This window comes from Pecten maximus, chromosome 19 (assembly GCF_902652985.1).
Source record: "Pecten maximus chromosome 19, xPecMax1.1, whole genome shotgun sequence".
In the NCBI taxonomy this organism is placed as follows: Eukaryota; Metazoa; Mollusca; class Bivalvia; order Pectinida; family Pectinidae; genus Pecten; species Pecten maximus.
In genome coordinates this window covers 6822572-6844576 of record NC_047033.1, presented here as the reverse complement: position 1 = coordinate 6844576, position 22005 = coordinate 6822572, and the positions used below count along the sequence as shown (strand labels likewise).

The 22005-nt window shown below is 35.5% G+C and overlaps 1 protein-coding gene across 1 annotated transcript; it reads right to left on the bottom strand.

Annotated features, from left to right (window-relative positions):
- Nucleotides 1–349: 349 nt before the first annotated feature.
- LOC117317342 (cysteine/serine-rich nuclear protein 3-like) lies at nucleotides 350–21915 on the bottom strand. Its single transcript, XM_033872141.1, has 4 exons — nucleotides 21751–21915; nucleotides 15258–15438; nucleotides 7321–7440; nucleotides 350–5588 (listed from the first exon to the last, which is right to left on the bottom strand). The coding sequence occupies exons 2-4, from the start codon at nucleotides 15379–15381 to the stop codon at nucleotides 3682–3684; spliced, it is 2151 nt and encodes a 716-aa protein (XP_033728032.1). The 5' UTR covers nucleotides 15382–15438; nucleotides 21751–21915; the 3' UTR covers nucleotides 350–3681.
- Between the last annotated feature and the right edge of the window lie 90 nt (nucleotides 21916–22005).

The following is a 22005-nucleotide window of genomic DNA, read 5'->3' as shown; positions in this document are numbered from 1 at the left end:
TGTTATTTCAGATCTACAAAAACAAAATTATGTCATGTGAGAACATGTATAAGTTATTTTCATTTAATAGACATAAATATTGGTAATGAGATTTTGCACCACCTTGCGTACAAATATAGTGAGACACACCAGATGTATATATCTAACACTGTAATACATACAGGCCCTATTATGGTCGTAATGGTAGTGCATGTGATATAATAAAAAACAATTTCACCAAGTAAAATATGGACGCCAATAGTAAAAATAATAACAAAAAATTGCAAATCCCACTTATCGAGACTCAACCACAAATACTGAAAACTTGTTTACTATATTTTCTTATTAATATTCTATAAAATGCATAAACTTATCTTTGTTACGACTAAAATCCGTGATTTACAGTCATAAAGGGTCTAATGTATCTGTGATTGAAACTATTTCACGGCATTTAATTTTCACGAATCTAAATCGCCAGTGAAATAAGCAGAAAATTCTTCAGAAATGAAAATAAGTTGTTTCACAGTACATATCTCAGTATATCTCTTATATAATCATCATTATGGTTATTCTGTAGAATCAGTTATGGCATTAAGGTTTTCCCATTTTGTAATCAGTATCAATTGCATTTTAAAGAAAGTTTTGGGTCCATTATAATAAAGCTAAGATTCTGTTGTTTACATGTTACATAATTATAATACTAAAACAAAAGAATGAAAAGCACGGCAAAATTGCAGTCTTGTTTCTGAATTGCACAGGTTGCTTTGCTGATTTAGTATGAATCAGAACCTTAGAGCGGAACCAGAATACAAGCATGGCACAGAAATATGATAATTTCTAAAAGCACCTGATTGGAAATGATACAAAAATCAGTTCAGATCATAAATAAGCACCAAATGTTTAAATTAAACACATCGCATGAAAATGTTTGGATAAAAAGTGGAGAAACAAACAATTAGTTTAGAAGGAGTTATCTACCCTTACACATGATTTTTAAATTGTGTGATGCAACTGGTATTGATTGAAGATTTACAATTGAATTGATTTCCACATTGAGAAAATATTTAAAGATCTTAAATAACAAATATCTCTTGAAACAGAGATGCTCCCCAATCTCTAAATTAGCCCTTTAACTTTGTATCTTACCATCTAGCTTATTTATACCCATAACATTTTGAGATATGAGCGAATATTTTCTTATGAAACTGCACATTCCCGCATGGTATGCTTTGACTGGTCATGAAAAACTGATAATAGCTATATATATATAGTCTATACAAGCATTAAAAATTTGCAATAGAGTTTTATGATGTACATGTTTTGAAAGATAGTCTTTCACTAAAAATGATAATACATATAAATCCAGCAATGTAAAAGCTATAAAAAGTCTCAATTTAATGTTCATTTGTATCTATTTAAAATCCTGTATTAATTATATTGATGAAAATAAAGAAATAATGAAACATAAGAAAATAAATAAGCAAATGAAATTTTATCTTTAAGTGATATGTTTAAACATTAGATAATTAGAATTCGAAGGAACCAATATCATTTCCCTCTACTTGGGAAAGGGACTAAAAAGCTCTAAGTTGTAAAGAGAAATCATTCCCCTACCCCCTCCAAAATAAACAGAATACATAAACTTGTGACATCTTTATACAAAACATATCTACATAATTAAGACAATTCTATAAAAATATCAATTCTAATCATAAAGCTTTAATGCAGAATCAATTTGGCAAGAAACTTCGTCTAAAAATTTCTAAATACAAATCTACACACAGATAAACAATTCATCACATTTACATCAACACATAAAAAGATAAGACCAAGAATTGGTCCATAATTATAGTACATTAAAGATACCAAAGCATGCACAATATACAATATCAAACTCCACAATAGCTTGATCAGCACCCAATGTACAGAAGATACGACAGGATGGAAGTATATCAGGACTCAGATCTCCATCTTCCTTATATCTATTTGGTTTTACAATCAATTTAGTCACTTTTGACAGATTTCACTTTAAATTGTGAAATGACAGATGCTTGAGATTCTTTATGGACTTTCACTATAAATATTATAAGATAATAAAGGAAATTGTCCGGTCGATCAAAGATTTGTCTCCCATTTTATATAATTACCTGTTCAAGATTTCTCTCTCGCCCGCTTGAGTATGATTTCTTTCAACCCCTAGGGTGTGATTTCTCTGTCAACCTCTAGAGTATGATTTCTTTCAACTCCTAGAGTATGATTTCTGTAAACTCCTAGGGTGTGATTTCTCTGTCAACCCCTAGAGTATGATTTCTGTCAACTCCTAGGGTGTGACAGATTGCATTTGCTAGCAACAATACATGTGACATTGACAATATCAAATCATATCACATCAACATTGTGTTGCAAAGCAATATATAATCTTTTAAATATTTGCACAACTGGGCCCTGCATAAATAAAATGCTGTGGCGCGAGAAAAACAATAATCCCTACCTTGAGACTTGACAGAAATCACTTACCCGAGGGGTTGATTTTCTCAATTGTCTTACCATCGACATATATAGCCTCGGGTTAGATAACCAAATAATTTCACCCCAGGGTTGTAGAATTCCCTATCACACTCTCAGTAGGAGAAGACTCCATTACTCATTGCTGATTGATATAAAACAATTAAAAGTTCAAAAGATCAATGATATAACAGAAAAGCATGTTATTTATTCTATATCTTCTGAATAACTTCTTCAATAAAAAAATATCAAAATTCTGCACCAACCTTACTTTTTTATCTATGATATTTTAATAAAAAATGTATCTTGTCGTTATACGTATCAACCTTTCAAATCTACATAAATGGCCCCTTGCGAGTCAATTTCGTTTCTTTTCCTCCCAATCAGTCAATTTTCAAAAGTATCAATACATGTCTATAAATATATATGAAACAAAATGTATAACCTCATTAAATTTTGAACAACTAATTACAGTACAACATTAAATAAATCATTAAACCCTTGAAACTCAACTCTTGCTACAGCTGATCAAGTGATCAAAGCTCTAAGTACGGGTATACAACAAGGTGTATGGTTTGGATTCCCTAGCTTTTTCTTCGCTTGCTTTTTCTATGTATACTCATATATTGGCCATGTCTTATTATGAAATAAATTCATTTCTGAATTGTTTATTCATTAAATTATATCACTTCACATTTGAGTTTCTTTTAATCCAAATATTATCATTACTGTGTTTATGAATATACTTAAATAACTTAAGCATCAGTGAAAGTGTCTTGATACTTGAAATACTGAAACAGATGAGTTGTCAAAATTTTACATAGTTTTACATTGCAAATATAGCACACAGGGGAAAATATTTCCAAATACTGCATTCAGTATCGATACTGAAAAATATTCACCTATATAGGTAAAGAAATTCTAACTGTATTCCTTGAAAACATATATAAGATATATATATATAGCTAATACCTATAGCTAAGTTTCAACTCCAAAAAGCAGTTTACGACATAGTGAAGACATTGAAGAATTAGCCAACAGTGACTGACATACAAAATCTACTACAGTAAGATAATTAGCTGACACACAATTTGACAGTATTTCTAAACTACTCTAGATACAATCATTCATCATGATTAGGTCATGCTATAATAGCTAATTATAGCCTAGATATGTGTTCAATGAAACATGGGCTAATTAGGCCGACACCGTTTCAACTATTGACTCCTTAATGATTTCACCAAAGTTTTGGCCCGTCTCTACTTTTGACCGTAGCAGGTCTCGGTGGTTAGATGAGGTGGAAGTGACAGAGGGATTGACACGATGGTTTTGTTGGAATTTTTGCGATAAATCTTGAGCTATGCTCGTTGAGGATGAGATGATGTTTTCCATGATAGGTGCGATGCCGTAGTCTGCACTGGATGACTCTGTGGTGACCTTGGTGGGTTTGCCGTCTGCCTTGTGAGCTGAGTGTGACGTTGACTCAAGCAGAAGGCACTGGTCGTTGGTCCTGTCCTTCAGTGGGGGTATGCTACTACTGTCAAGGTCAGTATAGACCTTAGCAGTAGATTCACAATCCAGGCTGTAGTCATTCGGAATCTGTTCGGTGTTGTAGCCCTCCTGGACCGGTTTGAAGTTGTTAATGCCTTGGTCCACATACTCCAGACTTTGACTAACATTGTTAATGAGGGAAGAAATACTGGGACACGTCTCTGCGATTTGGTCTGATGTCGTATTGGTCATGGTGGTGTAACTACAGGAGGTCAGACCCGATTCACTGGTCTGTGACGTCCCTGTGGGAGTGTAAGTACTGGGAACAGGGGCTTGTTTGCCTCCATTGGAGGCCCACTGAGTTTGAGGGGTAGAGTAATTGTTGTGGGAGTCAACAGAGGGAGCCACCTGTCCTACACGGTACATGTGATTAGAGGAGTTTAGGGGTATATATTTTTGTTCTGTGGGGTTACCCTGTATGTAGGTGTTAGGTGGATTTGACCGGTGACAGAACTCATGATTGGCTTCCTCACCCAACGTACCCTCAAAGGAAGGTGTAGCTAGAGTCTGGTAAGACTTTTGATAATGATTGTTTTCATAGGTGGTGCTTGTATCGCTGGAGCATTCACTGGTCTCACTGTAGGAAGCCTCCTCCTGCTTGAAGTTATAGAAGGGTGTTGTGTTCTGGGCGGTGTAGAGGTCATCTTCTGTGTCATTGAACAGAAGGACGTGAGGGAGAGGGTTGGTAACAGTCCCCTGTGGTAGATCCTTGTAGGGATACATATTGTTGAGCACACTGCGCTGTTGCTCAGCCTCCATGCTGGCATGCTGGACTTCTGCCATCATCATATTGCATACCTCAGAGTTCTGACAGTCACGACAGCTGCCCAGTTCATTACTGTTGAACTCTGTCAAGTCTACTGTTTTAGGCTTAACCTGACTGGCAGCTTGCTGTGGATCAACAGATGTATCTGATCCTCCACCAGATTCTACATCAAATGCAGACTTTGTCCCCGAAGATCTTTGGAGTCGGTATAATGACGAATCCTCCTCCCGTTTTTCAAGCTGTAGTCTCATGAGTGTGTGAATGAAATGAGTCCTGACCCTGATGGGGTTGAATTCAATACGACCATTGGTATTGCCGCAGCCGTCCTTGCTACAACCACAAGGGAAGGAAAGACGGTCCACCTGACACTTTATACCTGCCACACTACATGCACATGTCTCCGGATCACAATACACCTTACAATCACAACCACAAACCTCGCGAGACACACGGATGTCCTTACACCGATCTTTCTCCTGAATGTCAATTTTTCTCACCCCTGCTTGCCGCAGAAGGGTACGTCGTTGTCTGATTGAGATAGGTTGGAGGAATATATAGTCCTCTAAATCTTCAAAGTCAGAGTCTTCCTCTTCCTCCTCTTCGTCATCCTCCTCATCTTCTTCGTCATCATCAGATTTGTCACACAACTTGGACTTATCTATAAGGCCAGGCATTAAACGCCCCTGTTGGCGGTGCTCCTCCAGCATGCGTTGGTGTAAACGTCGCTGCTCTTTAGCATATTCAGTCACCGAGTAGTCCTCAGCATGGGAATGCTTTAGCTCCATACCTATAACATAAAAAACAATCTTGCCAAATGGGAAAAGGTCTATCATTGATGTCAACACACTATCTTGCACATATTCTGGTTAGATTTATGAAAGAAGTCAGAACAAAAACTATCGTTGTTTGATCTATATCAGTCAAATGAAGGACTGATCTTTTTTTCCCTTCTTTCAAAACATTTAATAACTTAATATATATTACAATATATAGCAAAAGGAACCTGCAATAGTCAAAATCCAAGATGGCCACTTGTCAGCCATGTTGTTTTCCAATCAGTCCCAAAATGCAATATGCACAACAAGCTATAGGGACCAAGGGGGACTTACATATGAAATTTGAGAAGAATCCCTTTGGAACATTCTGAGAAATAGTGATAACAAACTTCAATTGTCTAAATCCAGAATGGCTGCCCGTCGGCGATGCTGTATTCTGATTTGTCCCAAAATGTAATATGCATAACTAGGGACCAAGGGAAACCTACATAAAAATTTGAGAAAGATCCATTCAGTACTTTCTGAGAAATAGAGATATTAAGAATTGTTTACGGAGGGGTGGACAGACGGACGGACTATGGACGCAGGGCGTTTTGAATTGCCCACCATCATCAGAAAAAATTGTTTGTTCTATTTATCCACAGATGATGTTAAATAGAAATTTGCAATGGGTTTCATTGTCAACAAGAAATGAAAACAAACGTGTGATTTTGTTGATCACAATTAAGATATTTTTCAAAAAAATTTGAAAACAGAATTTTATCCCACAAAGTTTTCACAAATTTAACATTGAATATGGAGGTTTATGGAATTTAGGTCAGGGTCATTTCTTTTAGGAATCTAAATATCTTTGCTCTAGGTTTTTTGTTTAATCAGAAAGTTGTTTGAGCATTTTAAGATTTGTTTATTCAGCCGGCGTCATTTTGAGGTGAGGTCTCCTTGTAACAGTTGGTGATTAACTCACTGAATAACATATGGGTGGCTTGTCGCATATACCATCCAGAGAAATTAGGGAAAAGTGTCTTTCCCAAAGCACATCACCACAGCAGCTTCAAGAGAAACACAAACCGACACAGGTAGGGAGCTTTACATCAAACCGCTCACCTTCGGATCTTCACCTGAGGTGACATGGCCGGCATTCTAATCGACTGAGCTATCGCAGCTCCATAATTTCAAAAATATTTCAATTATCAGTATCACTTTGCTTTAAATATTTTCGAGTTATATGGTGAATCTTCATCTGTAGCAATCATTTAACACAATTGCACTACCTGTAACATCACCAACACTGTAGGTCACTGTAGGTTACTTGCTTCACTCCTGATAACCAAACCTTAATTCATTGCAATTCAAGTTATTTGATATATTTTGTTTAACGTCCTATGAACAGCCATGATCATTTAAGGATGTGTCAGGTTTCGGAAGTGGAGGAAAGCCCGAGTACCCAGAGAAAAACCCTCGGCCTACAGTCAGTACCAAGCAACTGCCCCACTTGTATTTTGAACTTGCGGGGAGACAAACAAATAAACAAACACATTTGCTGATTTTAAATTTGCATTGGCGAAAGTCATTAGAAATGCCATCACTTTTAACTTAGACAGAACTTGTACGAATTTACTGAGAATCTGCTGAAGACAGTAAAATTATTGAATATTACATATTTACCATGAGTTTCCCCTATCTCCTGCTTAGTATATATTTTGACATAAAGTACAGAGAATAATGATAACCATTTTTACTTACCCAGAGTTGAACCCCCTTCGCTAGGGACACAAACGAAGCCCTGAGATCGAGGGAAGTAGTACACCTTGACATCATGAAACTGTACCGACTTTTTGGGTTTCTTCTGCTTGTGAACAACTCCTGGAATATAATGAAATAACACTTTTAATAAAAAATGTTTAAGTAAATACTATAGTACTAAAGTTAAGGGAGGTCCTTTTAGTTTGTGAACCACTTAAAAGCTTTTAATTAGCTGAAAAGAAATTGATGTTTCTAGATCAGCAAAAATAATCAAATGTTGGCAGGGACAGACACTTCATAATTACATATAAATGTATATGATGTCAAAACAACAGCAAAATCAATATCATAAATATCCTAAAATAAGTATATATAATCAATATTTTGTACCTTCACAAAAGAATTTCATGTTCATTATAATTATTCATTTGATTTCAGTCAATATATAATGAAATATTAATTTCATATAAAGTTCATATTATAGCTCTTATACATTGACTATCTAGAGACCCCAAATTCAGGATTTAAAAAGAAGTATTTTTTCTAATGCATATATATATGCACATGCTGCAATAATGGCATTAAAGCACATTTTTTCTTGAATTCTTGAATTTTGGGTCCCTACATGTACACAATACACATCCTGTATACAGTACATATACACTTCGTTCTATCTAGTAAATATGAATTTTTACAATACAAACAAGATATTATCATTTGCATTTGATTTATTGGGTCATTTTTGTCAAAGGAAAATGGTACATTGTATATGGAAATCGATGACAATTTTAACGCTATGACCAGTCACCCTGACCACAAATGCCACCTAATATTGTAAGCCTATACATATGTACAGTTCATTCTCGCAAACACGTACAGTAACTACAGTATGATACAATGTATCGTCTCGTATGCCGTCATTGATATATTTCTTTCTCTAAATTATAGAAATACACACCTAGTTGATAATGATGTAACATTCTAGAATATATATATTACACATTTAAGTAAATCGCGGACAAATTTGCAGACCTATGCTATAATGTCAGCCGTTTTGGAAAGAACACAGAAGAGCAAAACTTTCTAAACATCCGGACCTGGAGTTATTCGCAAAGTTCAGGTTCATTTAGTCTTCTCATTTCGCTAGCGTTATGCATTTCTCAAAACGTATGCATCTTGAAAACACCTACTGAATACATTTCAAACTTTTCGGTAAAACTACTATATAAAACGAAGACGTTTTTGCAAGTAAATTATTTGAAGCGTAAGGCAATGGGGGCAGCCATATTTCATTGAAACAGACAGTAGATGGCGTATTGGTGAATGTGGCTACCATATATGGTTATATTTCTCAGTCCAGTTCTTGATCACAATAACCGAACATTAATGTTCGTTTAAAAATGGCAGTGAATTTGTTTAATAGAATATTTAGTTAAATACTGAATTCATTACAAACTTTATCTATCACAAGTGTATCATATATATGAAACTTGATGTAAAACTTAAACATTTTGAAATTTTAGATTTCTAGATTTTTTCACCAAAAAAACTTTGTATCAAATATCCAAAATCATTTCAAGTTTTTGGATTTTAGACCAAAAACCTAAAATATAGAGGATCCAAAGTAGTTTTAAGCTTTTGTATTTTTTAATTTTTGCCGTTCAAAAACTCAAAACATTGTGTTGATCCGTTCAAAGCACCTGAGTGATCAATGATGATCCCAATTGGCGACAGACCAAAACCAAAAGTAGCTATACATATAGTTTCACATGTATACAGGTGCCGTTTTACTAAATGTAGCAAGCTATATCTTCAACAGATGGGGAATTGCCTTTCCATGCAATCGAGAGCCAGTCGCATAATTGAGGGACAGAATATACCCTCGATACTATAGAACACACACTTTTTATTAAAACACTGTAATCAAAGGCGTATTTTTAAATTGTATGTACATATATATATGTTTTACCGATTAATGTTTTAACCAAAGAATTAGTATTGTGCTTTTGTATGAAATACTGGTTCCAAGTTTCATATGATGCATATTTATGATAAATTGTGAAGCCTGCATCTTACAAATGGAATAGTTATCCATGAATAAGTTCATTATACAGTGGAACTTCGTTAACTCGAAGTCGACGGGACCACGGAAAAACTTCGAGTTATCCGAGTGTTCGAATTAAGCGAGTTATCGTTTTTGGTGAAAAGTTTGGTCAATATTTGTCAACATTATATAATCATTATAACTTCGCTCTGTCGCTCATCAGTTTAGTGTGAAGACTGGTCAATACATGTAAATATATATGTAATGTTTCGTTATGTCACTTGTAATTTGGTGTAGTTTTGCAGATATAAAGTCACGATAAAGTGTCTTTCACTTAGTCACTTCAATAACGATCTGATGTGCAAGTCATGTTTGCCAAATGTAAATGATAAAACGGAATTCGACAAAATAACAAGTTATTAATGTCAAAACAAATAACCGTTTAAGTTTAACACAGATTGCATACAAAACGTAACAGAACCATTACCTTTTATTGGACATATATAAAATACTGTTTGATCGGCCTACTTACTTTGTATTGATAACCACGCCATTTCCATGTGTATTAGCACCGGAAGTTGGGCTGCGCATTTGCGTATAAAATGTTACTGTAACTGAGTTGGCGTTTTATCCGATTTAATAGACAGCACTGACCGTTACAGTTGTACTCTGAACACCTCAGCAGTAATTACGCTATTGTTTCAGCAGTTTAAAGATTTAATAGGCGCCGGTGACTGTGTCATTTCTACACCTGTAAAAACATCAGCCGGGTAGATCTACCGGTGTGTCAGAGATTAATTCCGCTTGAGCGAACGGGTAGATGAGTTGTTGACTATCGTGTGTACTGATATCGGCGACCGCCTTGGGAAATTACCTGATGTAAGTAAAGCAGTACTTTTTATCACCAAGACTTGTTGTTATAAGATTCAACCGACAATTTCTTTTATGAATTTATGAAACACTTATAATAGCATGTAGGTTAGTAGTGCCGATATGTTCAGTATTACAAACGGAATTTAGCTCTTAAAAAATGTCTGCGTTTGCCACCGATCGACGAAAAATATACTTCGAGTTATTCGAACATTTCAAGTAGGATTTTTATTGTTGGGACCAAATTTTTACTTCGTATTATCCGAGTTTTTCGAGTTATCCGAATTCGAATTATCCGAGTTTTTTTTACTAAGATAAAGAGAGAATTCGGCCGGGACCGGCGAGGTACTTCGAGTTAAGCGGGGTATTCGAGTTATCCGAGTTCGAGTTAACGAAGTTCCACTGTACTTACATTTGATTTTCAAGGGAAAATGTGTTATCAATAAAAAGATAATCTAAAAATGTTATATCCTGTAAGAGGTCAAATGTCCCTTAATTGTTTAAGAGAGAGTCTTTCCTTTAGGAGACTTTCTCTCAACTGCGGAATATCTTGGTCTTTTACGATTAATCTAACAACATCTATGTACGATTTAATGCCAACATAATGTGAAATATGAGTCATGTCCTTTACTTTCAGTTTCAGAATCATGATCATGATCACTCCTGATCAGGGTGCTTCCAATTTTAATTTTTATATTTGAATGAAAAAGTCTAAAAATCCAAAACCTTTAACATTTTGGGTATTTAATACATTAGGATTTTGGTCAAAAATCTTCAAGTCTAAAAACTCAAAAGCAATTTTTGAAATTTGATACCTTTTTTTGATCAAAAATCTTAAAAGTCTAAAATTCTGAAACGCTTTAGAATTTAGAATTTTTAAGTGTTACACAGACCCAACAAGCCAAGCCCTTCGAATTCGGCCAGGGACCATTTAGTTTTATGAAGAGCCATGGCCAGTAACCCTAATACACTGGGCTGGTCTGTTTTGTATGTATCATTTTTAAAACCCATCATGATCAGATGCCCATAACAATGGAAAACAATCTCTGCATGGCTTGATCATATGCATTGGTTTATTTATCAACAGCTATTGCATTTTTTGAATTGTTTCAAACTCCATTTTTGCTTCTCTCAATAGTTTTTTTAACAGCCATAGCGCTTTTACGATACAAATTCTGGATCACTTATTATATAATATAAGTGCATTTTACTCTAGCTCGAAATAATTTACAGGGATTCTAGATTTAGAAAGTTAACAGGGAGTGGGGCATTTTGGCTGCCACTGGGCTAGTCACCTAAGGCCAAAGGTCACTCCATCAATAGAAGTACAAGACCAGTACAGTCACAAGAGCAAAGGTCACTCCATCAATAGAAGTAGAAGACCAGTAGATTTTAGATTCTACCCGCCCTATTTTTTTTACCAGCTGGGCTACAGTCACAAGACCAAAGGTCACTCCATCAATAGAAGTAGAAGTCCAGCAGATTTTAGATTATACCCGCCCTATTCTATTTACCAGCTGGGCTACAGTCACAAGACCAAAGGTCACTCCATCAATAGATCTAAAAGTCCAGCAGATTTTAGATTCTACCCGCCCTATACTATTTACCAGCTGATGCTACTTCTTATTTCTACCCCAAGTATATATACCCGGTAAATATGTAGGTCGTCCAAAATTCATGATAATCAGATTCACAGGAGGGTAATGATCTGATATGCCCCATATGGAAATCACACGGAGATATCCTAGTGAAATGATTACACTAATCGTACTCAAAGCTGACGAACTGTACGCTGCTCTCCAATATGTGTCACATCTAAATCAATAGATGACGTTCTCCTGGGAGTATTCGGTCAACGTCCTTATGGTGTCTAACTACCATGATCAATACAACAACCACATATAGGTATATATCTGTAACAATCTCCGTCCATATATAGCTATTGTAAAAATGTGGAGTACAATGTATCTTCTTATGAATACTTTTTTGTAATTTATCTCAAACTTAAGGATTAAAACTATCAACTTACTGCAATAATGTGACATGATTCATATCAACAGTTATGGTAATTTAGGGACAGCCTCCCCTGCATGCGAGATGTATGTGTGTAGTGTATATAATTTGGGATTTGGAGGCTGCTGTACGGAATTTCAAAGGAACAATTACAGTGAAATATGATATCAGGGTTAATTCTTGGTATTTCATGAACTAGGTCCTTTTCAGAAAAAAAAAAGATTTCCTCAATAGTGTCGGTTGGTGTTCTAGATGGTATGCCATGAACCTCTCTTGTTGTTCAGTGAGGTAGTCACCAACTACTACAAGCTTAAAAATGACTTAGCTTTTTGCGGGGTGATAAAACCCATACTAAGAACATTTAAAAAAAAAAAGGGGGGGGGGGGGGCTTTTTTATGCTTCAGACTATGGGACAGCTTCAACACAAATTTTTGAAATACATTGATTTCTATAAATAATATAAATTTATAATCATACAATTAATTACCATAGAAACGGGATCACATCTAACAATACATCTCATCTCTATAATAATCCTCTGCTGCCAAGAGAGCTGTCCCTTTTTTTAAACCCAAAAGATGCAATATATAAGCCTAATGTATCTAAACCATAAGAGTGTGGTAGCAGTCTATGTAGGCTGTGTACATTCAGTGAGGAACACAAGGCCAGTGTATGTTAATCTGGATACCCATTATTACCAGTTCTCCATTGAGTTGTATTGATTTTAAGGTCGGCCTGGATAGACAGCCAACATACAGGAGCTAGTTTGTGCTGCAGAATCTGTGCATTAATCAGAATCTGTGACAAATTCCAGTCTAGATATATATACACCTCCCAATAACACTGCCGAACCAGTCTTTTTATTGCTGTCTGGTTTTTATTTTCCATCAAATTTGGGACTCAATTCTACTCTTATTCCTGATGTGATTTCAAAATCTTACAAATTTCAAAAAGAAAGGTATAACAAAATTTGGAGAGATAGAATAATTAAGAGCAGTGAGAATACATCTGGGAAAGATATACATCTCAGCATCTCCTGAACCTCTAAATTAAAGTCACACCTCAACACCTCGAGACCCTCTCCTATTAACTAAAGTAGTCACATCCAACAACTTCCACCCCTAAATCAAAGTGATCACACCTCAACACCTACCACTTAATTAAAGTGGTCACATCTCAACGTCGCCTGCACCCCTAAACTAAAGTGGTCACACCTCAACACCTATATCTTAACTAAAGTGGTCACGCCTCAACACCTATATCTTAACTAAAGTGGTCACACCTCAACACCTAGGCTTCCCACCCCTTAATTAGTGGTCACATCTCAACGTCGCCTGCACCCCTAAACTAAATTGGTCACACCTCAACACCAAGGCTTCCCCAGCCCTTAATTAAGTGGTCACATCTCAACGTCGCCTGCACCCCTAAACTAAAGTGGTCACACCTCAACACCTAGGCTTCCCACCCCTTTATTAAAGTGGTCACATCTCAACATCTCCTGCACCCCTAAATTAAACGGTCAAACGTACATCTCAACACCTCCCAGAGCTGAGAGATCTTGATATCCGTCATCTCTAATTTAAAGTGGTCATCATGCATAATGGTGGCCATATATATATGCATGTGCATGTCCCTTGTCCTCTCTCAGAGATGAGTCGTCATCAGATAGTGATGTCATCGATATGTATGTTATGTTTCACAGATAATGTATTTTGGAAGTTTTTCATTGATTTTGTGCACATGGTTACTTTGGATTTTCACAAATGAGAGCAAAAAGGCCCAATCCCAAACCAGTGAGAAAAAGCCCAGACTGTCCAAATTGCACTTAAAATAAGAGAGAGCAAATGAAAAAAAATTGCTAAATAATAAAGTATGTGAAATGATGGTGACATGTTAGAGAAGTATTTATAGAATTTCATATAAACTGACAGATCTACATGAGCAGAATATAAGTGGACTTGTGGGGGTGTTATTTATCCAGGAAATCAAGTACCCCAAAATAGTGTGAAGAAAACCACAAGTTATAGTTTCTAAATTACATATTCATCATTTTTTTTATTATTAAAATGACTGGCAAAATTATGTCTTCAGTATAGGATGACCATATTCCTTCTGATAAGATTTTTAATTTTGAGATTCATATGTAATGAAAAGAATCAAAAGATACATAATTTCATCGGCTTGTGCAGTTTACAGCTCCCAAAAAGATTCCAATTTGGACAGAGAAAGTGCAAAACAAATGTATATATACCAGGCATGCATGGCCCCACTACCTTTACGCGCCATATTGATTGCCCATGGCTCATGCTCCTGTTGTGAGCTACAGTAATGCCTGTTGGTAATATACTTTCACTACAAGATCAGTGTTTAATAATTCAAGAATCTACACATTACAGACATATTTTTAGAAAAAATCATCGGAACATCTCATCACGAATGTTTGCTTCTGAACCTAAAATTGTTTATGACCATGGGATAATAGTTATATCAACTGTAGTCTTATTTTTAGAGCACACTTTTGTAGGGGATTATTTTCTAGCTTTTCACATCAACACTCCTGCTTCTGTCAATGGACTGAAAAAGCTTTTGAAACCTAATGCAACTCATCTGGTTTTATCAATATTATCAATATGTAATATGCATACTATATATCTCTTATATTATAAACATACAAAACTAGCAATACAGTTTTTTGGAAATTTTTGCCCAACTCTCATCCAAATTTGTACTTTAAAAGTGAATTAGAAATTGTCTTCAGACGTGAAAAAACAAATACAATGATTTACCATGACTTTTTCTTTTGCTCTGCTCATGATCATTGCCCAAACTTAAAGTGATGTCATAATTAGAAACTCATAAGATTCAGTCATCTGTCTGCTGCATAAAACAAATGGGAGGCAATTCAGTTGAATTTAAGAACTTTGAAACAACGAAAATATTACCAGTACATATTTTTTTATCGATTTTCATATGAAAACTTTTTACACCAACCAGCTTTCCATTACCCTACCTGTGGGCACATCCGAGCTACTGTTGGTCATGACCGAACTACAGTTGCTGCTCTCATCAAAGTCTGAATGGGTGGGACTACCACCGTTTTCGTTCTGAAGCTCTGCAAACTTTCGCTTTGACATCCTGTTGTTTTAGAAACCTCTGAAGCAGTTCAGCCTTCCTCAAACCTGGCCGTCATACTGTAAATTATAAGAAGCATCAGTGAAATAAATTGGTCTTTGATATATGTGGAAAATCTGAAATACTGGAAACATTTTGAAACAAGCAAGTCATTCATTATGTCTAATCCATCCTTCTTTTAACCTATAGCTATTGATGTAAAAGTAGAACATGTTTGTCATAAAAACAGAACATGACGTGTTTATAAATTTAAAAAAAGAAAGATGCATATATCATTATATATGTACATCTTTCCACTGAATTCACATTTTCCCCTAAATAATTCCCAAATCAGAATGGATGTCAAAGAATTTTCTAAAATGTCAATATGTATCTAAATTGAAAACAGCAGCATACAATAATATTCATTTCACTTTTGACAAGCCATTCAATTAAGTATCTAATTTATGGTTAACTATTTGTATGTGTTTTTGGGTCCCTCTGCAGCCGTGATTGCCAATGCACCAGTGAGCTGTTGAGCAGACCACTATCTCATGATCATAGACCATGGGTTCGAGACGTTGAGCAGCAGACTACTATCTCATAGACCATGGATTCAAGCCGTTGAGCAGACAACTATCTCGATAGACTATGGGTTCGAGCCGTTGAGCAGGCAACTATCTCAGACCATGGGTTCGAGCCGTTGAGCAGACCACAATCTCATAGACCATGGGTTCGAGCCATTGAGCAGACCACAATCTCATAGACCATGGGTTCGAGCCGTTGATCAGACCACAATCTCATAGACCATGGGTTCGAGCCTTTGAGCAGACCACAATCTCATAGACCATGGGTTCGAGCCGTTGAGCAGACCACAATCTCATAGACCATGGGTGCGAGCCGTTGAGCAGGCAACTATCTCATAGATTATGGGTTCGAGCCGTTAAGCAGACAACTATCTCATAGACCATGGGTTCGAGCCGTTGAGCAGGCAACTATCTCATAGATTATTGGTTCGAGCCATTAAGCAGACAACTATCTCATAGACCATGGGTTCGAGACGGAGTAGCAGACCACTATTTCATTGACCATGGGTTTGAGCCGTTGAGCAGACAACTCTCATATATTATGGGTTCGAGCCGTTAAGCAGACAACTATCTCATGATCATAGACCATGGGTGCGAGCCGTTAAGCAGCAGCAGGGGATGATGTGTCTGTTAGGTCAGACATGTATGTTTCACCACAAAGCTTCAACTTTCATGAGTTTCTTCCAAAATCTTTTCTAGATTTGTTCCCTAAGCAGCATCGTAATAAAAGCTAAACAGTACTTATGTTGATTGTTGACCTTGTAAACGACGTTAAATATTTCATTACTTACCACGGTTACCCATGTATATAGATATCACTGTCTGTCTGTTACATTTAAATTTTCTTTGTTCCTTATAATTTATTCTGTCCTAGTTATCTATTGGCATAACAGAAATCAGGTCAAATAAATTATGTTGATAAATTCATTAAACAAACTTTAAATTTCATACAATGTTTTCACAAAGAAGTATACATGTCCTTGATTGAAAATTGTGTAACTATTTAAAAGTATCAATAAATTACAAATGCAGTAAATATCTTGCAAGCTAGAGACTTTAGCCTCCCAATGCTACCATACTGCTGTGAATTTAGGTCAGATTACGTATTCCGACTAGACTAGTTTTATCATTAATTATTCTTTAGAAGTTGTGATGCTGTGGAAATGCTATAGAAATTGAAGATAAAAATCAAATTCTTTAAAAAAAAAAACAGTCTTATTCAAATTTGTTCATAAGACTTTTAAACAGTACACAAATTTAATTCATTAAGTATAGATAACTATACATCATATAACCCCATGCACAGCTATAAGGGACCAGAGAGGCAGTGGCATTTTATTGATCTGCTAGAGTGAAAAAGCAGAATGCTGTGCGACAAATAGATGAAGAATTATTGATTTTTCAGAAGTTAGTCCTGGGTCCCTTCTCTCAGACATCTATACTACCATCCAACAACAACACTAAACTTGGCCTTAAATAGTTTCCATGGTAACACAATCCACACCATTTCTCCATCGAATTCTCTCAGAGGGATCACCAAACTTGACATCATTCTTACTGTATTTAGTGAGATGTGCTAAAATTGTCATACTGATAGCGCTATTCTTTTCTTTTATAGTGTACGCTGTATATATTCTAATTGGATTTTGTTGAATGGACTCTACTTTAAATTGCTTGTTTAGAAAGACATGTATGCATTTGGTAAATATCATCAGGAGAAGAACTTTGATTTTATTATGGTGTAAAACATAAACAAAATCTATCCAGGGGTTCTCACGAACAAGATGAACAGACATTCAAATGTGATGAAACCTACATTAATATTGTATCCCAGCTGGCAGAAGAGGTCAAATACAACATTTGACACTTTGACCTTGACTTAATGACTACCAGAGAGTATCATGGTCAGATATATATCTCCATTTAATCAAACAAATTTGTAAACGATTTAAATGATCAAGATATATCAATGTTTTTTAATGGGATTGGTCACCCATTATACGATCTTCATTGGTTCATGGAAGTTGATCTTTTCTGTACCTTTCTGCACTTCCCCCTCTGATAATATACGACATAGGAAAATAGCAAGTGATGTAACAATATTGCTATACATATCAATATCTGCTGGCATTTCTTTTTACTTCAATACCATACAGCAACAGTGAGATATTGCAATATATACCCATTTGTGAACACTTCGAACATTACAATTTATTATACCTTATGTAAGATTCTCGCCTTATTATTGGTCAATTCCTAATCACATGACCTGAAACAATATGCAGTGTCAGAAACAGCGGTCAACATTGCTGTGGGATATTGCAATGTTCCCCGCTCCGCCCGAAAACGCACAATTGTTTCTTACAGAAAATCCCGAACATTGAGAAGGGAGACAATTCTTACAAACGCAACAGTGACACAGACAACTTGTAAACATGGAGCAGACGTCCAAGAGGTTTGCCTCAATATTTGAGGAGGATATTGATAAATTGATATCTATTCGGTATAATAAAATAAATAGTAACTTGTCTGAGGGGAATATGGAGGATTGTTTCCCCTCGAGAACATTATCTTCCCTCGCCTATCGGCTCGGGAAGATAATGTTCCCTCTGGGAAACAATCCTCCATATTCCCCTCCGACAAGGGCACTTTTTATATATTATAAATTGAGAGTGCTGAATTGTGATCAGCTGAACTCTTAATTGTAATTGGACAAAAACTATGCATTAAATCAAGTTATTACAACAAACATTGTCAAGCAAATAAACATAGTGAAATGCCTGGTAAAATGACAAACTGCAGGAAACTGTAAGGAGAGCAAATCATCCCATGTTGACAAATTAATATTTCATGTAAAAATTCAACTTTAAATGTTAGGTCATCTAAATCTGCACCCAAATGTTAACAAAATATTTTTTGAGGCAGTGCTCATGATTAATTAATTACTACTTTAATCCTTTTTAATGCTTATATTACGAGTTAATTTGGGTTAAAATATATATATACTCAGCATTGTTGCACTGATGACTAAGGATCTAGTCAAAAGCAATATTAATCCCATCATCAACGTTATCAAGTGCATTTGAGATTGAGTCATTGATCACAATGTCAGTGAGATGTTTGAAAAGTCAGTTTTGAATTTATGTGTAGACAGGAAATATTTCTGTGTTTTGTTAAGTTCTTTTTGTTCCTAATGGTTAAAAACCTAATTTAGTGTTGTATATTTTAGGCAATTATACGGGGATTATGCATTTACTAAATGCAACGCATCGCAACGTCTTTATGCAATCTCATATATATGTATTGTTTATCCCATGGATGCAAGTTGGTTGACATACACAGACCCAGAAATAGTGATAAATGTGATACAATTATTTTATTTGAAGATTGTCATCTCACCGCCATTTTGTTTTCTGAAATTCTCAACAATGACAACATATAGAAAATGCACAGCGCAATCAGTGATCAAGGGGTTTAAATTGTTTGCTTTCTACACTAAATTAGAGCAAACCAGATGAAGTAGGCTGTAGTTGTACACATGTACTTCCTGAGAAACAGCAATATGAAACATGATCACCTGACAGTTATTTCTCCCAATAAGTCTCAAAATGTGAACTTTTTCCATGTATCTTTGTCTCTGAGAGAACTAGCTACATGGTGCATTATAAAAGAAATGCATGTTTTAAAGCACACTGAACTTGCAAATTCATTTATAAATCACATAACATTTTGAGGGAATTTCTACTCTGAGGTACATACAAGAAATTTGTCATTGATGAGAAATCAGGACCTGATTGAAATACTTATAGATATTGATAACTGGTTAAAATGTGTTCACTGTTGGTACTTGGAAAGTCATTCAATTTCAACTATATTGTATTGTAGTATCTTAAAATGACAAACTTTTGACCATATGTTGATCAGATATACCAAGTTGTAAAACGTGAAATCTTGGACACTATACAGACATATCTGAACATCAGCTGCTTTCCTCAATCTTTACTTACAATTTTTTTTTGTCTATTGAGTGAAAATGGAATTAATGACTATGTACATTGTCACCAGTTACTAGCAAGAACAGCTTTAGTATTACAACCAAGCTGTAATGTGTGATAATTTCAATTTTCTAATTGCTGATTTTCTATTTCTAGACAGTAACACCCCTGCTTTCCCTACAAACTAGGAGCTTTATCACAATTTCTGTGCCGTCTTTGAATTCTGGGGCTACTCATTGTTGAAGGATCATGGCATAATATAAATTTCCCATAAATTACCACATTTTTGACCTATCGTGTAACGTCCGAATGCATTTTTAAAAAATAATGTCCCCCTGTTTAATGAATGCATTTAAAAAAAATAATTTCCCCTCGTTTAATAAGTTCAGAAGGGGTCTTAATGATATTTTGCAAAGAATAATTTATGAGGAATTAATTGTTAACACTAGATAGATGGATAGCATTGAATACTGCTTCCAATAAATAACAACATGATTGGTACCGGGTCAGGAACCACATTAATATGGCAATAAAATCTTTGACATTGCCACAACATAGAGTTAACAAGAATTTAACCAAAAGATATGTTTTGAAAGACTGACAACTGTTATGTTATGTATTGGAAAATTGTATGTGTTGGGAGATGTTTTCAACAAATCAAAACTTAATTTACAATAGGTTAGCCTATCGACTATAGTTGACAGTGGGGAAGAGGGAACACATTTTTCTGTCAACTATATTCAACAATGGAATGAGCTAAAGACTGGATCATACATACCCATCCATGTGTGGATCGAACCTTTTCCTTTTTTCACTATGAAAGGTTTCTGATGTGAGTTGGCAAAAACATTAGAAACCTTTGGATTAACTAAATTACAGACAATGAAAATAAATACTGTGTGCAAAAAAGAGTGACACTCACATGTTATAGGAGTCAAGGCTGCTGTATGTACAAGATTATCTACAGTAACATACATTAATACCAATGGCTACATACATACAATCTTCATGACAAAACAACATCTTGGAATCAAATCGGAATTCAAACATTGGTTCAGCGCGCACATATCCCGACATATGATATTATGCCTGAATGATTGGACTTGAACTTCTGACAGTCAAAAGTAAATCTGAGACAAATTACACGAGAGGAGCACTAAGTGACTAATGGTAATTAAACCATCAGAGCCAATTGGTCAATGAAAATTCTTGTTAGTAGTACGCTGAAAACGCAAAAAAAAATAATAAGAGGGTAAAAAATACATGATTCAAATAAGATCTTCATGGCAGATGGTCATGTGGTGCTGGACAAAACTGTTAGAACCTTACAGCTCAGCTGAAATAAGGGGCATGTAAAAATCAATAAGATTCAAGAAAGGGCACAATATTGACAATATATGAACCAACTTTTCATAAAGGAATCTAAAATGTTCTCATTCAAAATGTACCTTATATTACACCAACAATCAAATGTTACAAATGATATGAAGGATTAACATAATCCAAAACAGCAACTAGGCAGTGTAACTTCCCCGTTTGTCTGTATCTATTAATTTACATAAATCAATAAAGTATCTTCAGTGTAATTGTGAGTCAATACACAAAGGCTAAATTGGGTATCAAACTAACACGCTAGACTCGTCTTTTGTGAATGATGTAAATAAATAAACGCACGTGGAGGCACGAGATTAGGTGTTTTCCTACTTTCGTTTATGGAAAGTGATCGTTGCCTTGTCTCGCTTTGACCAGACAGGTCCATTCACCCTTTCATGTGTTAACAAGAAAACGTGAGCATTTACTTCGTACTTACCTATTATACAGAAAAGGGCGATGACTAGAGATGTCACGTAAGTTTGTCTTGTAGTACAACCTGGTCTGGACCATACAAATGCAGCGCTTTGTGTATACTAGCCAGAATTAATGGGCCTGAGTCGCGATAATTGTGTACGGTCTCACTAAGCCGACCATAAGCAGCCGCACAACAAAGCGATTATACTGATACAGTCGAGCATCCGCTCAAAATATAGTACCCGGAAGGAAATAATGTAGCTGAAATAACTGGACG

Bases quoted from the DNA above. Each gene is read 5' to 3' on its own strand.
- LOC117317342 (XM_033872141.1), bottom strand. From the start codon at position 15,381: ATGTCAAAGCGAAAGTTTGCAGAGCTTCAGAACGAAAACGGTGGTAGT. The intron at 7,441-15,257 runs GTAGGGTAATGG...ATTATATTCCAG, and splicing joins TAGCTCGGATGTGCCCACAG to GAGTTGTTCACAAGCAGAAG. The intron at 5,589-7,320 runs GTAAGTAAAAAT...TTTATGTTATAG, and splicing joins CGAAGGGGGTTCAACTCTGG to GTATGGAGCTAAAGCATTCC.